The sequence below is a fragment of the Pagrus pagrus genome, assembly GCF_965226575.1.
Source record: "Pagrus pagrus genome assembly, chromosome: 11".
NCBI classification, from domain to species: Eukaryota; Metazoa; Chordata; class Actinopteri; order Spariformes; family Sparidae; genus Pagrus; species Pagrus pagrus.
In genome coordinates, this window is record NC_140195.1 from 3868907 (window position 1) to 3886437 (window position 17531).

The 17531-nt window shown below is 41.3% G+C and overlaps 2 protein-coding genes across 3 annotated transcripts in view; one reads left to right on the forward strand and one right to left on the reverse strand.

The window, feature by feature from the left end:
• Window positions 1–956: 956 nt before the first annotated feature.
• Window positions 957–17531, forward strand: part of agap2 (ArfGAP with GTPase domain, ankyrin repeat and PH domain 2) — a 49944-nt gene continuing 33369 nt past the window's right edge. Inside the window, exon 1 of the mRNA XM_084366569.1 lies at window positions 957–1026. Coding sequence (XP_084222695.1) covers window positions 984–1026 — 43 coding nt within the window. The 5' untranslated portion in view covers window positions 957–983. The remainder of the gene's footprint in view (window positions 1027–17531) is intronic.
• On the reverse strand, window positions 8633–17290 carry tspan31 (tetraspanin 31). Of its 2 annotated transcripts, XR_014623559.1 has the most exons (7): window positions 17104–17290; window positions 13665–13832; window positions 13451–13531; window positions 13195–13335; window positions 12287–12397; window positions 11281–11406; window positions 8633–10637 (listed from the first exon to the last, which is right to left on the reverse strand). XR_014623559.1 is itself a non-coding variant. In XM_084366720.1 (6 exons), exons 1-6 carry the CDS (start codon window positions 17164–17166, stop codon window positions 11332–11334), a joined length of 639 nt encoding a protein of 212 aa, XP_084222846.1. In that variant the 5' UTR covers window positions 17167–17290; the 3' UTR covers window positions 8633–11331. The 2 variants fall into 2 exon arrangements, 1 of the variants encoding a protein (XP_084222846.1); XM_084366720.1 differs by having other exon boundaries at window positions 8633–11406.

Below are 17531 nucleotides of genomic sequence, written 5' to 3' on the forward strand. Positions count from 1 at the left end.
CTGGGACTCTTGTCAAGAATCATAATCCTTTAAAAAAAAAAAAAAATAGAAAAAAAAATAGAAAAAGGGGGAAAAAACGAAGATGAAATGGAAGTTGTATTCGGATGTGATTATAAAAAACGTCTATTATTGTTATTATTATGATCTTTTGTTCTTATTGTCCCCTCACTGTAGCATCCCAGGCGTCAGATCATGGTCCATTTTCTCCTCCACCTTCCTCTATTTCATCTCCTCTCGGTAAAGCCTCCGGTTGATCCACGAACAATCCCCGACAATCCACGTCGAGATCAAAAACACAATCCTTTTTTTTTTCCATTTGCATTTTTTTTTTTTTTTTTTTCACGAGCCTAGCACAAAAACACCCGACAGCCCCGTGTTTCCCATCGTCGCTCGATGTCCATCGTCAGCCAATAATAATAATAATAAAAAATAATAATAATAATAAAAAAAATACGCTGAAATGTCAAAGAGAGGCGGATGAATAAAGGCACCGTCTTCTAATCAGAGGAGGAGGGAGAGGACAAAAAACACACACGGTGGAGACGCATGGAGATGTCTTCAGCATCCGAGAGCAATTACACAGCAGTAATGGCATTGATTATTGGATCAGATAGATGGTGGTGATGATACTGCTGGCGCTGATTTTCCTCCTCGAAATGGTCGGCTTGGAGATTGAACCAACGCAGCAGCTACTTCCGGAATAGGGAGAAGAAGAACGAAGAAGAAGAAGAAGAATCAGCAGCAGCAGAAGAAGAAGAAGAAGAAGAAGAAGAAACAAAAGCTCCGACTGTCATCCTGTAAACAAGTCGCTGTTATTTTCCTCTACTCGTCCCTCTTCCGTCCGTCCGTCCATCGGTGGGTGCTGGTTCCGTCTACTCCCCGTGCTCCCAGCAGCCGGGCAGGGAAGGAGCTGCTCTATTATGGAGCAGCCGCCGCTGTCCACGGTGCTGATCTCCCGCTGCTGACGTGTCCGCTGCGGCCACATGCAGGAGGAGCCCGCGAAGTATGAACCGGACCCCTCCGTGAGTGTGTGTGTGTGTGTGTGTGTGTGTGTGTGTGTGTAACCTAACAACAAGAAGAGCAAATGTGGGTCAGTGTTGGTTAATTTGTTACTGCGTTATCTACTAAGAAAAGTAACGTGTTAGTGTAAAGTTACCAAAAATTACGGTGATCCCTCTTTGACTCTGCCGCCATTTTGTAGCCTTCTTTGCGGCCCATAATCGGGAACACAGCCGCCTAATAGTGTGAATGACAGCCATAATATAACATTTACTGCTGTTTGTTTTGCAGTCTGACACAACGTTACATTAAAACCTGGACACTACCTTGGAGACGGAGCCTGGTTCATTCCCGTACTTTTTGATCCTGTGTTTGTGGGCCCACAGAGCATGCGCACTCGAGACTTCCGCCGAGCAGCCCGCTAACTTCCGGGTTACGAGTCTTTTCGCGGGGGTTGTGGCGCTCAAAAAAATGTATCCACCGTTTTAAGGCCCCTTTTTTCACCATGTTACCTTATTGGGAAAACTCTGCCGCAGGGCATCACGTGACGCTGTAGTAACACGGTTCGGCCACTATGAAAAACGACTCAGTAATTTGGCGCGTGAAGCCAAAATGGCTCGATTAAAATACCCGGATCTTCCCTGTCATGGGGCCCATTGAGCGTGCGTACTACAGACTTCAGCCGACCGAGCTGGCTAACTTCTGGTTTAGCGCCTGGCTAACTTGAATGGGGATAAAATGATTTAATCTAGACTTTCCAAATGTTACTGGACCGATCGCTCCAGTTATGATAGTCAAACAAGTAATTTCACGGGGGTTGTGACGCTCCAAAAAACTTATCCTCCGTTTTAGAGATGCTTCTTTCACAATGCTAGCTTATGGGGAAAAGACTTTTTGTGCCGCAGTGCATCACTTGACGATGTCATTACACGGTTTGGCCACAACGAAAAATAGCTTCAAAGCCTGGCGCTCTTCCTGGTGGAAGCCACCTGTATTGACTCTACCGCCATTTTGTAGCTTTCTTTACGGCCCACAATCGGTAACTCCGCAGCCTAATAATAGGAATGACAGACGCAATCTAACATTTACACTTTATTTTGCTCACAATCTGACAGTGAACTGGGCCGAGGCGAACAGTATTAGACACAGCTGTTTCAATGAAAACAATACAACATGGGCTCTTATAGCCAAGTATATGATGGTTAAAAATGCAACTAATGAACCCGCAAACGTAAACTTGCATTTCATCAAGACACACATTCGCACATTCGCACATTCGTGTGAGTTGAAAATGTTGAACTCAGGCAAGAAATTTGTGTGACGCTGTGTCGTGAACAGCAATAGAGGAGAGGATAATAATCTCTAATCGTCGCTGTTTGCAGACACCCAGAGTTGTACGATAACACATCTACTCATACTAAAACAGGACAAAGAAGGAGTTGGCATGGAGGAAAATGAGCGAGGAAGGCGGACTACATGGTAAGTCATGGAAAAATGTCTCAGCACAGCATAGCTCTGATCGATCCGAACTCCATTCAGGTAACAAGCATTTTAAAAGTTGTTTGCTTGTCGTCTAACAGATGAACCGACGAAGCATGAATTCAGGCTTTTTACAAGGCGGCATTATGATGTTGTTATTTCGCCATTCTTTTTATCCATTTATTGCGGTCACAGCGAAATCGCTTTGTTTTGGGTTTTATACCGATTTTGCACTTCCCGTTTCCTCGTCTCAAAGTCTGTGAATTTTTTTAATGAGTTTTCGGTTAAATGTTGGAAATAATGTCTGTGGTTACCACACGCTCAAGATATTTGGATTTAGATTAAATGGTGTTCATCTGTGAAGTTTAACTTGGCAAACAAATCGTGTATCACAAAGATTATTTTCAGCGATATTCCAAAATCCAATTAAAAAAACTGATAGGCTTTCCGTCGAGGGAACCAGGGCGATGCTAGCTTCCATGTTAGCCTATAAAAATACATCATCCCTACACCACTCTGTATGGGTCGGGCTCTAATCAGCAGAAACACCTGATGTGAGTTGTCATGGAGCTGAATCAGGGAATCCCTCGTCTTCCAGATATTACTCAAGACACTACGCTGAGACTGATTCATCTCCTGTAATACAGACAGCAGACGCAGCCAAAATCCACCTGCACAATACTTGTTGTAAAACTTCAGCGTGCACTCCACAAGCGTCAGCGTGTCAAGTTTTTAAGATGTAAACAGGAGAGGAGGAAATCGCCTCAGTGCCGTTTATCAGGACGGTGAGACAAGGTAATTAGGGAAACATCGGAGGAAGAGGTCCAGAGGTCACTTTAATCTGCAGTGTGCAAAAAGACGCTGCCCTCTTACCTCTCTCTTCCTCTCTTCCTCTCTCTCCCTCTCTCTCTCCCTCTCTCTCCCCCCCTCTCTCTCTCTCTCTCTCCCCCCTCTCTCTCCCTCTCTCTCTCCCTCTCTCTCCCTCTGCCTCTCTCTCTTTCTCACACTCTGCATTCTCCTCCATAGCAACACTTCCCACAAAATCCCCTGTCACATTGATCATGATTGATTTTTCACACTCTGCTTGTTACAGATATGGATTTATTTTAAGCATAACACTTGATTTGAGATGCAGTGCCATACCTTGGCTATCATGCATCATTCCCTTTATATAAATATATATATATACATGCATGCTATACTGTCCTGCATGTATGGACTGTGCTCAGTTGTTCGTAATGATCGAACAGGGGGCCATGAGTGCAGCCTAATTGTTTGTTTATAGAGTTTTTCGACCATCGTAACAGCAGGGCAGGAAGCCTCTCCTGCTCACACTGCTCTCACACGAAGCAGGGACAATTAACAACATTAAAAAACAAACACTACAACTATTTTGTTTAACTTTAAAGACTTTAACACATGATTTAAACAATATACATTAACACAAACTGATAATATTCTCTGCGAGTGTAGGTAATGTCTGATTATATGATGGTACATTGTGTAGGAGGGTCATTTTATGATGATGCTGTGTGGGGAGGGAGGGCTGGTGGTAGAAGCTAATGAGGTGATCATTTAAAAAAAAAAGTCTATATGTTATGTTTTTTCAATATTAATAAGAGGAGGATTTCATGTCTGCTCATCAGGAAGTCACATTTCTGTTTAACGTTCTGTAAACCCAGTTTCTCCACCTCCTTTCCATTTCCGTCATCCATTTCCTTTAAGTCCTTTTCAACCATTTTCTTCATTTTCCTCATCATCTACAGTCCCCTTATTGTCTGACGCACCCCCACAGCGCACTAAGACGAGCTGAAATAACCCTTATTACCACCACTCGTCATGTTCTAAATGTGTTCTCCTGAATGGATCTAAAACTGGCTGTTATTTAACACCATAAATTATAATAAGTGGATATTGTCTCAAAAATTATTTCATATAATATAACTGATTGTCAAGGTTGAGTCACAGCGGCAGAATCTGGACGTTACAATCACTCGGTTGAATCAAGCTTCCTGTCCTTTACCTCACGTGGAGATGAAAGATGAGGTGCCGTTTTAAAGTGAAATACCTCTTTAAGACATGAATCCTCTGATTAACTCCCCTGATGGCCTGTGCTGCCCTTCCATCTGAGGACTAACAACATGCCTCCCTGCTCTGTTTCATTATTGATAGGCCATATTGACCTGTTTGTCTCCCTTCACTGATGAGAATGATTTGCCTTCCTGTTTGTCCTCGCAGAGCGGTGAGAAGAATCTAGATCCAGATACAGACCCATTTAAAACCACACTGGTTTGTCCCCAACAATCCAGTTCAATCCTGTTCCCTGTGACAGAAGAGACCCCCACTGTTCATGTAGGATGTTGTAAAAAAAAAAATCCATATGAGAAAAGGTTATCAGCACAAATGGAAACAGTCTGTGGTGTAAAGGTGCTTAGGTGACACGTGTAACAACCATCATTAATAAATGGTGAATTTATAGTTAATCAAACTTCATTTAGTAGAGAGACGAAGTCACGCCCCCTCCGGTTTGCCCCATGGGACCTTATTTCAGAAAAACGTTGTATGGTGGTGAATGGAGAGAGAATTTGTGAACCGTTTCAATCGTGTCATGAATCAAGCACATGATGTTCGTCATTTTAAAAGATAATTTTAAACGTCGTCTCATTTGAACGCTCACGAAAACCCCAAATTTAAACCTTGCGGAGCTGCTCCTGTATATTAGCGGCTCTCAGAACTGGCTGACTCACCTTTCACATAACTGCAGTTGTCAATATGAGCAGATTTATTTTGATCTTCATCGTTTTTAGGACCTTTTCTGTGCCGAGGTGGTGGCCGTGTTGGTGTTGATGACGTGTGTTGAGACGATGTAGTTCACTGAGCGCTTTAACACAAAACTAGATGGCATTTTATCTTGACTTGAAAATGTGTCTTTTAAATTGACAAACATCATATGTGTGATTCATGGCACAATTCAAGCAGGATCAAAAAAATGTTTGTCTCTCTCCGTTCACTACCATACAGAGTTTTTCCAAAATAAGGTCCCATGGGGTCCACAGGAAGGTGCGTGGCTTCAGCTCACTATAGTTATGTCACTGTTATCAAACAATTAAATACTCTATAAACCATTTATTAACATTTGTAAAAGATTATAAACATGGAAAACAAGGTCCCAGAACACTGTTTGAAGCTAGAAAGGTGGCAGAGTCCGCCACATATAAACAATGTGAAACTGTGAATCTTTCTCTTCTGATTAAAATGTGTTCTCCAAAAACTACATAGTGCACCTTTAAGTTTAATTAAGTTACCCAAATTAATAACACTTGGTTGACAAAAATGTGAGTAGTTACCGATGAGCGAGTGAGGGATGAATCAGGAACGACTTGATAGTTAATGAATCATTAATGTTTAATTCCTAAATAAACTGTGATTTGAGGACTATATGATGATGAGTTAGTAGAAAACAGACTGGGAGATAATAGATTAATGAATCATTAAGTAACGATTAGTTCATAAATATCGGTGAATGGACATACTGACCACTTGAGTGAAGGATCATGGATCTTAACAAAAATAATTCGTATCTATGAGTGAGTGGGGATGAGGGGACTGTATGTGATTTTCTGTTTTTTGTCTTTTTTTTCTAGTCTCCCATGTTTGATTTTCAAAAGCAAACTAAAATATGCCAGTATAGCTGTGATGTATGTTATATAAACTAAGTAGCTTTTGAATGCAGTACTTTTTTTTTTTGGTACTATTTTTACAGCATAGCATTGGTGCTTTCACTTAAATAAAAGATCTGATCTCTCACCACTGAAAGTAGGACTATTATAAGAAACAATTCATTGGTCCCTCCTGATCTGGAAGCTGCCTTTTTCCTGCCCCCATGCTGAAAAAGCTATACATAATTAGTTCTGCCTATAGGACCGGCCCTTGTAAAGCCCATTCATCACAGCGCTGTGATATAATGGACCAAATGTTTTAAGATCCTGCCTTCATGCGCTTGCAGAGTCCATGCTATATCTGTAAGAGGACAGATGGCCATCCCTGTTGGTGCGATTCTCCACAGCTTCTCCAAGCTAATACACCCGGCATATGGACATGCATCACAGGGTGGGGACTGGCACCGGGCCCTCAGGAGAACACGCTGACAGGATAGGGGATGCGATATGTGGTGCAGTTTTCTAAAAAATGCTGGTCCTTCGCCACCGGAAACTCTCAAGACCCAAAGCCCTTACCAGGCACATTTCACTTACATAATTGTTCCTGCGTCTCAGGAAAATGAACCCGCAGGTGCTCCCTGGCAGGGTGCACCCACGCCACAGATTAGGTCACGCCTTTTCTTGAAGGGGGGGCAGCGGTGATGGTGACAGTCTGCCACGGGCCATTAGGACGAGGGCAGAGGAGCAGTTTATCCTCATTTAGGACAACCTTGGTTGAAAGTTATCAGGATAATTTCATCGTGTGTCGTCTCTGTTCTCCTATCAGAGTGTACTTGAGCTCTCCTTCTGCTCTGCCCCCCCACCCCCACATCACTGGACCCATCCCAGCTGAAGGGATTAATGGCTTCTGAAGGAATATCACAGGGAATCAAAACCTACTGCCTGAGTGAATTAATTTTATAGCTGCCACGTTGATGCTATCCACCTTCAACTCGCAATCAATCCTCGTGATAGCAGTCACTGGAGAAAGCCACCATTGTTTACAAATTCCTTGCTTGTCTGGAGGTATTTACCCATATAAGAGCAGGCTGAAATAACAGTCAGTGGTGTAAAAAAGAAATGGCAGCTGCACAGACTCTGTACTGCCATCATGTGGTGAGAGGTGTCATATCTTTAGTGCCATCACAACCACAACTCTGTCCTCTTCCCCGACGGTGTAAATTCACAGCAGCTGCAAACTGGCCCTCATTGAATATACTTGAGTATCTTCAAGTGCTTCATATCCCCAAAATCTGTACAACCTAAGCTAAAAGGTTATACAGGTCAATCAACCATTATAAACAATAAAAGTACAGAAATTGTGCCAAAGAACATTTTTTTGACATGTCTCTGAATTGGTGTTTTTGCTTATCATGATGTTATTTCTTGGAATATAAAAATTAAAATTAGGAGATATGAGGTAGTTATATGAGAGTAATACAAAATTCAGAGTGCTAACAATAATAATTAAACAATAACAGGTAAATACCATCATTAGGTCTGAGACCACTTGTTGAAAAACGTCTACTTCGCATTTGTTTCGATACAAATGATATCATCTCAACAATTTGAGTGAAAAGTTGAATCTTTGTGAAAAATGTTTTTTCAGAATATTTTAGGTATATAGTTGGAGGTGCTTACAGATGCACTCTGCAGTTTTGCAGAAATGTTCATCAGCAGAGGAATAACCTTTGATGGTTCAACATGACTGAATAAACTGAAAATAAAACATTTTTCATTGTCTTACTTTACTTATATTTGCAGGACCCTTCTTTGCCTCCTTGCTAGCTTCAAACAGTGTTCTGGGGACACTAGGGACATGTCCCCACAACTACTTTAAATGGACAGTTGTGTCCCAATCCCTTTTTAAAAGCATAATTTGCTGCTTTGCGCTCCATCAGCACCTCCAGCTCAAACTTTTAACCCAGGACGTAGCATGCGAGGTAGCTCAAACTAAGGCTGAGCAGCTGCCTACAACACGTGCAGGAAAACTGTTATTGGCCATCGAATGATAGATGTGATCAGCAAACTGTAAACTGTAACACCTGCAGCATACATAATATTACATATTCATCCAGCCTGGCCACATCTGATCGACCCATTACATTGCCTCACATGTCATATGTCATGAAGACTGTTTCATCTGAGCCTCTTTACTTTAGAAACTGATTCGGGTCACTTTGGGTCTGCCTGATCGTGCTTTGGATGCAACTGATCCAGTTTCTGTAAAGCATTTTTTGAGTAACATGCACTGCCCCTTTAGAAACCTTTAGTCTAGCCAAGATTTGACACTGATAAAGACCCTCTTTGTTTTAAATAACAATTCGACTTCTCAAAGCTTCGTTAATTTCTGAACATTCAAACTTTCTGATTATTTCTGGATGTAAGAAATCTCAAACGTGGTCTCAGACCTTTGGACCCCGCTGTAGAAACTGAAAACAATGAGTCAAGGGAAGCAGTTTCCAATCGAGGTTTTATTATTTGGAAAATTAGGTCTCAAAAAATCAAGATAAATTGAAGAACAAGTGCACACACATTCAAAGTGAGGTGTAATATATGGCATAATAATGCTTAAGATCTGTCAAAATGTTTTTGTTTTTTTGTTTTTTTTACACCAGCGAGAACTCCAAACCAGCAGCAGGTAATCCATATCAGCCGACAGATTCAAGTAAGACAATATAATTACAGTTAGTGTTAGTCCTTTAAGTTAAAAGCAATTCAAAAGAGAAAAACACATCTTTAAAAGAGAGAATTAATGAGCAATGATTCATCAAATGACCAACATCGAGCTCGGCATCAAAAACTTAACATAACTTGAGGCTATCATGTGCATCATCCAACGAAAACTTAAATAGATCCTGAAAATATTTAACAAGTTTTTTTTACAAAGCATTTAATAACACTGATGAACGAAAAGGAGCTGATGGCAACAGAGAACATAATTATTCTACAGAAGAAATTCAAAATATTAAAAAAGAAAATAAATGTTGCAACCAAAAGCACATTTTCACAATTAACACTATAAAACAAAATTGGGTTTAAGCGATGAGCAGTTTTGGCCAAATTTACCCAATTACCTGAAATCAAACATTATCATTATTACTTTTTTTTTTTTTTTTTTACATTTTTGAGATTTCTTCCAGTTACACAGGAGGTCATGATGCGTACCTGAATCCACTTCTCTACAACCAGAATCTATGCTAAGCAACATCACTGTGCGACACAAAGGAACAGAGTAAATACAGGAGGGAGTGGATCATAGAGAGGCGAGGTCCCGGCTCCTCTGGTGTTTCCCATGGGACATTATTTCAGAAACAATATGTACAGTAGTCGATGGAAGATGCATTTATGATCCCATTTGAACTGTGCCATGAATCACACATATGTTTGTGAATTAAAAAAGATACATTTGCAAATCAAGAAAGTTGCAGAAGTAGTCTAGTTTTGTGAAACTGTTCTCAACACGATATACGTCAGCAATGCCAAAATGGCCGTCACATCAGCACAGAAAAAGCATTTAAAAAGATGGAAATCACAAGAAATCTGGCCATTTTGACAACTGCAGCTGTGTCAAAGGAGAGTTAGTCTGTGAGCGAGCTAATATACACGAACAGCTCGACAAGGTTTAAAGGCACAGTATGTAAAAACTGGGCACCTGTTGAATTCATACTCAAAACAAACAGGGGGCAGCATATCACCAGAGGAACCGCTAGTTAGCTCAGTTAGCCGTGTAGCTAAGAGGTCCAATTTGCTGACTCAAGTACGCCCAGACTGTGAACTCGGAGCAATGGGGGAGTGATGGTGCTAACACCGCTAACACAGGAGCCTTAGATCATTGGGGCTAGCTGGTTAGCATGCTAATTTCAGTAGCTTTGACTGAAATTATATTCTAATATTTCTTCACATTTTGTTGTTAATCTTAGTAATTCTTACATATTGTGCTGTAATGTTTCGGTGTCCGTTAAACAAGCTAACGTCACTAACACGATTGCTGGGTGTGCAGTCTTTAAAATTACATATTTAAGTCTTATATTTCATCAGTTTTATGACAAACTGTGAATTTCTGAAGTTTATAACATATCTTTTAAAATGACAAACATCATATATGTAATTCATGGAACAATTGTCTCTCTCCATTCACTACCATACATATTTATTCTGAAATAAGGTCCCACAATGGTCCAACAGAACAGGAGGGACTTCGCCTTTCTATTGTGGCCTTCAAAGACCTCATATATGCAGGCAAACCTCCCAACAAGAGGAGCAACCACATGGCAAAGAATGACTTTGAAAAGATTATTTACAACATCGAGGCAGCAGTCCATTGGCATCCTAACATCTCTGTTAAAAGTTAGTTGGCTCAGTTACAGTTCATAAATATTTGAACCAGAATGACTAGCAACTACATCACCTAAAATCTAATCTTGCTTCCTAATCCTGTTAATCCGGCATTTGTGGCATCTGGAAAAAACAAAACAAAAAAACATTTACATACAATTCAAAAACTACTTTACAACACACGTCCAGTATGAGCCTTTCTTTCCTCCTCAGCTGACAACATCACACTGGACATGTTTGGATATACAGTTGTACACATCACCGATAGCACTGACCAGAGGAATATACTTGTTGTTAAAGTGGTGGCACTACATTAGAGACGAGAGGAAAAAATGTCTAGGTGCATACAAGTTAGCTGTCGAGCACTGCACAGTCATTTGATCGGTGTGAGGAATGAAACAAACAAAGAGGCTGTTTGTCTGTGCAGGCGGAGGACACATGCAGAGATGTCTCATCGCTTGTGAAACTAGCAGGCGGCAATCAGGAGATCTGGTACTCAAATCAAGGCTGGGTCGCGACACCACACCACCACACTTGTGGTATCACAAGTTATCCTTTCATACATGAGTGTCCAGGTCTTCCAGCTTGAGCTCTTTCTGACCAGATGTTGTAGTTTCTCAGTCTCAGGTGAAGGTGTGTTTTGTTTTGCTTCTCAGTGTTTGTCAGGTGCTACGTGCGCTCGTCCATTCTGTGCTGTTGTCGTTGGTGTGGCTCTGTATTATATGCCTGAGTGTCTGCCTCTAGGTGTGCGTGATGCTATGTGTACCAGTGTGTCTGAAACTTCATCTATGGCGCTGCACTGTGTACGTGGGACAGACTATAGGAAAGCACTTGGGTTTGCTCGTGGATCCTTCTGGTTCCTGTAGCGCACAGCGAGCCACACTCCCAGGATCTGTTGAAGAAATTAAAAAGGATTTTTTAAAAATCAAAACTCACTGATTCAAGCTTCTTAAATGGAAATATTTTCAGGCTTCAGTCCTCCTCTGTTACAGTACACTGACTGTCTTTGGGCTAGAGACAATACAAGACATTTTAAGAAGTCATTGAGGGCTCTGTGATATGAAGATCTACATCACGTGACTAGAAAAATTATAGTATTTAGGGATGATTTCAAGTCTTAAACATCGAAGTAAATAAATCTTAAGTTGATCAAAATGAGCGTTCAATCAGCAAAATCAAAGGCCGTATCATCGACTTCAAAAGCCTTTCAATGTGTTAAAGTATTCAATGAAGTGACTTTACTATATCAGGACATGTATCCTAATCTAGATGTGAGATTTTGGCTTCACAGCCTCACTGTGCCATTTACTCCTCCCCTGACAGTTTGTTCTCATTTTGTACATTATTTGTTCAGATTCACTCAACCCTGTCGCCAACTGGACAAATAGTTCACACAGTTTATTCAGCCATTGACTCCTGTCTGGATTCTGACAGGATGGATGTTACAACACAGTAAATAATCTACAATAGCTTCATCTCGGTAATCAGCACTGTAGGCACTTAGAAATTGCCATTTTAAATGCTGGTGTGTTCAGACCCTGTGATTACTGGATGATTTGCTCCACAAAAATCTCAGAAAAACCCAATTTTGAACTAGATTGGATTTTTCCCCAAGAAGTGGACACTTGCAAATGGAGGTGCACATACCCACTTGGCTAAATACAGCAATCTTGATGAAGACAGTTAGTGTCTTTTGTCCCTCACAGACATATTATACAGACAGAATGATACAATGAGGAGGAAGGAGAGCAGATAAAGGTCTGGACGCTCACCTCTGTGAAGCTGAAGAACAGTCCGACGCCCCCGAGGATCTTCAGAGCCTCTGTTGCATGATTCAGCATCATATCCCCGCAGGTGTAACAGAAACCTTTCTTTTTGCATAACTGGAGTGAAAGACACAAAAAAAAGAAGAAAGGCCTTTAGTCTTCAGCAGCATGAGTCAACGGCTTGTGAGCTAAACTGGTAATAGCTACGAAAATCTATTCTGAGAACTACAGGAAGGCCTTCTTTCAACTTATTCTGGGTGAGGGAAACGCTTATGTCACATTTTCTCAGTGGGAGATATTGTGTAACTGGAAATACACAGTGAAACCAATATTTACTGCAGACTGTATATTTTCAAAATGAAACGGAAACAAAGTGTTTTTGTTACGCAGCAACTTAAGGCTACGCCTCTATTGACTTTCTCCATTGTTGTTGCCAATTTCAGCATGGCAGTCCTGCCTTTGGACGTATTTCAATGTTGCTTTCTCCCTCTTTGGGGTTATACGACGCCCAAAATGTAACTTAAGTACAGCAGCAACGTTGCTGCACTTGGTACCGATCCTCTAATATCAGTGCAGACTGGCAGGGTAGGAGCAAAGGTTGCTACTGTTAGCCTACAAAGCACTGCCAGAGGTAAGGAAGCAGTTTTCTTTTCAATTTGATACTTGATCAGATGAATGGTATTGTGATTACACTAGGCTTGCCAAAGTAACGCAAGATGTCTCCATAGCTGAAGACGGCATGCCAGAAATATCCTGTCGTATCCGTTTACATTTACACCATCGACAACTACTGAAGATGTATGAGGGTCTCGAAGGGTTGTCCCATTTCATGAAAGGGGAGATTTCAACCACTACCCCTTGAAACTCTGTTCTGAGGCGCAGAGGTGAACATTTGAAATAGGATTGAGCCTTACAGCGTTGCAGTTTTGTAAGTCGTGATCAAACTGTGCCCGACTGGCGGTGACGTTGAGCAGCCCGCAGCAGTTCAGCTGGCTCTCCAGGTCTGTCTTGGTCTCGTTTTTCATCATCCCCCAAGCTGAGTTCAGAAGCGCCTCCTTAAAAAAGCAAATAAGACGAATAACATGAAATCACAATGATGCTCTATTTATGCAGGCGTGAATATGTTTAGTATAAGATAATTTAACATGGCCGCAGAATAAAACTGCTCACCTGCTGCCCGCGGTTCATCGCCAAGCAGGAACAGGAAACTCCAAATTGGAAGAGGAAAACGATAAAAAGGATGACCATGTACTGGGAGCAAGAGGTCAAAGAAACAACTGTGCAAACGTTTGGCAAAAATGAAACAACAAAACTTTCAAATCACTGTTGCGTCACACTATCTGTCATCTTGTGCGTCAATGCTGACGAGGTAGGGCAAGGATACGAAGAAGAGCATGACTTGGTGGTGGTGCATTGCTCCGATGAGTCCCACGATGGAGATGAGCAGCAGGAAGACGCCCACCGCGATGACCCCTCCGATGATGTGGATGCTCGACACCAAGCCGAACCCCTTCCCCCATGCTGCCACTCCGATCAGCAGCAGCCCGACCAGCTGAAGGGAGCAGAGGGGAGGAAGTTAACCAGAGTCAGCTGAGGCAGCGTGCATCTGATTACAGAGTTGTTATCACCACAAACAGCCCTGAAAAACACTAGCTATGTCTTTGAGAGCTCTAAGTTGAAGTGTTAATAATGCAGGTGAAGCAGGCTGAATAAAAAATTGCGTTTAACATTAAAAATTCTGCATGTGGCTCCGGGTCATAAGACTGCTGGACAGTGCGTCCAGTTCAGATCATCTGAAACAAATTAAAAACACCACGTTCATTGTTGAGTTTTGTCACATTTTTTGTTTCTTTAATCGATTACTTTGAAAAGATGCAGACACAAACTGCAGATATAACACAATCATCTGTTAAAATCTATTACTCAAACCCATCTTTGATGGGAACGGACAAAACATTATATAAGTTATGTTGGCGTGCTAGCGTGACCCAAGTAGGTTAATCTTGTCATGAAGGGACCGTTTGTCCTTCTTGTCTTTATACGTGTCCCTACACTGCTGTCACTGTCTTCCTCATTCTACACAGCAACTACAGCATCATCGCACTGATGACAGTTAGAGTGACTCAGCCGTCAACTTGATCGGTGGCACGTGCACACGGTGCAAAGGTTTCTGACTGGGCGGGTCGTGTCTCATGCGTTTCTTTCGGCAGCGAGGCGACTGGGACATTGAGCTCTTTCGGCTTACTTCACCAGTGCGGTTCGCAGTGTGCACTATGAAACGCCAGGTTAACTCCCATGGCTTTCACAACATGTACACCTGGCAAGCATGAAAGGAATTTAGACAGCAGGTGAGAGGGAGTGAGACAAACACAATCAAGAGGTTTAAGCCTCAAAAACTGATTTTAAAAACTTAAATGTTTTATGTTCTGTCATGTAAACTGTGGGTACTTTATGGCCTCATGAATATTATGAGCATGCGTGCATAAACAGAGGCATTCACAATTAATTTCAGTAATAACCTCCACTCAGAAAATTGTATTACGTAACTGCAAAGCAGCGATGCAATGCTGTCACGGCAACATTGACTCTTCAACTATAGATTGTACCAAACTGAAGAGGAAAATGTTATAACACTATATTAGGGCTGCAACTAATATTAATTTCCATGTGTGATTAATATGACAGATATCTTTTCAATTAATCAATAAAACGTTAAAGGTTAAGTTCACTTAATGCTGAAGATTCAGTTATTTTCGACTAACCCTAATGTTGATGGAAAGTCGGGTGAAGTTTCAGAGTACACAAAACATTCCTGAGGTTTCTCAGCTTCTTTCTTTCTTCATTTTAAAACAAGTCTCCACCTACTTCAGTTGTGCAACACTGTTTTGCTGTGAAGCTCCAGAAATTATCTGTGGACTTTGAAACTTCACTCAACTTTCCTTCTGCGTGTGGAGAAGAAGATAATGACAGATTTTTTTAATTTTTGGGGTCAACTTATCCTTTAACTCCAGAAAATACAGAAAACGTCTACTGTAATTTCCGGGAATCTCAAAAGACATTTTCATATTGATTTTCATTGTGTGAACAACAGCACAAACCCAAAGGATATTCGGTTTATCAATATTAAAGACAAAGAAAGCAACTTATCATTACATTTGAGAAACTGGAACTAGGGTTGCAGCGATGTACCAGACATTATATTTTGTGAAATTGCAATAAAGTCTTTATTCTCCACTGTAACTGATGATAATTGGGTCATACCATATAGCGTGAAACTGTGAAATTTTCTGAGATGGTTATTGAAGCGTGAAAATCTCATAACGTGGCGTTGCAACCCTTCCTGGAACTACCAGGGAGGTATTTAAACTCGAGGTATGACTTAAATGTAGGGCTGACATGAATACCACTTTTGGGCTCTGGAGCTTCGGTAGTAATCATCGACGAATGTTTGGGGGTCTCTCAGCAGGACTCGTGTGTGACTCAGACAGATATTTCTCTGGTCTTGGTTGAGATGGACGGCCTAGTGCTGCACAGATATCTTTAGTTTGATTAAATGCATTCAGGTTCTCTACTGCATTGTTTGCATGGTTCTTTGTTATTTGGGGTGTTTTAGTGGTGGTTAGGTTGAACAAGGTCACATCTACTGCATTTTTTTGTGACAAACTAACTAATATATATGAATATTTTGCATTTCTCTTTTACTGTAATGGCCTACATTTAGCAGAAAAACAACAACAACAAAAATCCTGAATCCAAAAATTGCGAACCGAATACTTATATACCCAAAGAATGAATAATGAAATAGTTACTTACATGATTAATCAATGTATATTTTTTTATATTGATCTATTAACAACAGATCTTTTCAGCTCTACAAAGTATGAATACACATGACAGATCAGCACTATCTACCAACAACACTGAAAACATGTCAGAGGAGAGGCAAAAACAACAAACAGGGTCGACACGTCAGTAAAACTAAGCAACAAGTCATCACAGTCAGACAGACTAAGACAACAGAAAAACCTGTATGGTGTGATGTAATGCAACAGGCCTGCATGGACACAATCTTTCTTAGATTACAGTGTTCACATTTTGTTGAGACCACTTCATGTTTTCAGTAGCCTCCAGTGCCTTTTGTACTGTATGCTGGAGGCTGGCTGAAGGTTGACTACCTCATTTACACATGTGGAGGTTACAAAGTGACAAGATAACGTTCACCATAAAACCTATTGTCTCCCGGTGTTCACAGCTGTTATCTGAAATAATATCTACTGCAGGACTGTTGTTCTGGATTTCACTGGAACAGGGGTGTTTTATATCTCTGATCTCAGTTTAACCATCTGTTCACGGTGAGCTTATGTTAGCTAGCTGAGCTGAAGCCCAAGTGTTGACAATCACAACACACATGACTGAAAGACACAAACACACGGGCTGATTATATCTTGTTGTGAGAGACAAACCATCCGAGCATGTCCACTGGACGTTTCAGGTCAGCTGGCCTCAAGCTAACGGTGTCTTCTTTACACATAATGGCGATAGCTAACAGGCTAGTGAGGTTAGCTACAAGCTAAAGGCTCTACTCTCTACATCTCTGTCTACTTGGCTAACGTCTAACTTTCTAACATGTAATAAACCAAACTGAGTTCATACCAACAGTCGTCTGCGGAGTGAAAACAGAGGCATGTGGAGCAAAAGGCGAAACCATTAAGTGATTAGTTTACGCTGTAGCTGAATCGCTAGCTTAACGTTCAGAAGCTAGGCTAGCCTGAGCTAATGCAGCTAGCTAACACTTAGCACGAAGATCCATTTTGTACACTCACCATGTAAACCACATTCAGGGAACAAAGCGCATTTTTGGAACAGGTGAAACCGCCACAGACCATATTCGTAAAGATCGGCTGCTTCAGGCTAATGAACGAGGCTTAAAAAAGTTAAAAAACCCCGGTGTTGTCTGGCTCTCCGGAGCGCTAGCGTCTGGACACAAATGTTTTTGGCCAGTGGAGAGGGCGTAACTGATGACGTCCGCGCCGCATGTGACGTCAGCGTGTCAACTACGTCATCGCTGGATGAAGCAGGCAGAGGGCCGAGAGCTTTGTGATCAGTTTAGCAAAGATGCTGCCACATGAACAGCTGGTCTGTGCACAGTTTTACATTTTTTTACTAATAATTATTAAATTCCCAGAGAAGTTTACTGTTTCAGTGCCTCCGCTACACTACATGTCTTTGTAACAAGCAGTGCTGGGGGTAA

Bases quoted from the DNA above. Each gene is read 5' to 3' on its own strand.
- tspan31 (XM_084366720.1), bottom strand. From the start codon at position 17,166: ATGGTCTGTGGCGGTTTCACCTGTTCCAAAAATGCGCTTTGTTCCCTG. The intron at 13,532-13,664 runs GTATCCTTGCCC...TCTTGCTCCCAG, and splicing joins ACCAAGTCATGCTCTTCTTC to TACATGGTCATCCTTTTTAT. The intron at 12,398-13,194 runs GTAAGGCTCAAT...CTTTCACTCCAG, and splicing joins ACTTACAAAACTGCAACGCT to TTATGCAAAAAGAAAGGTTT.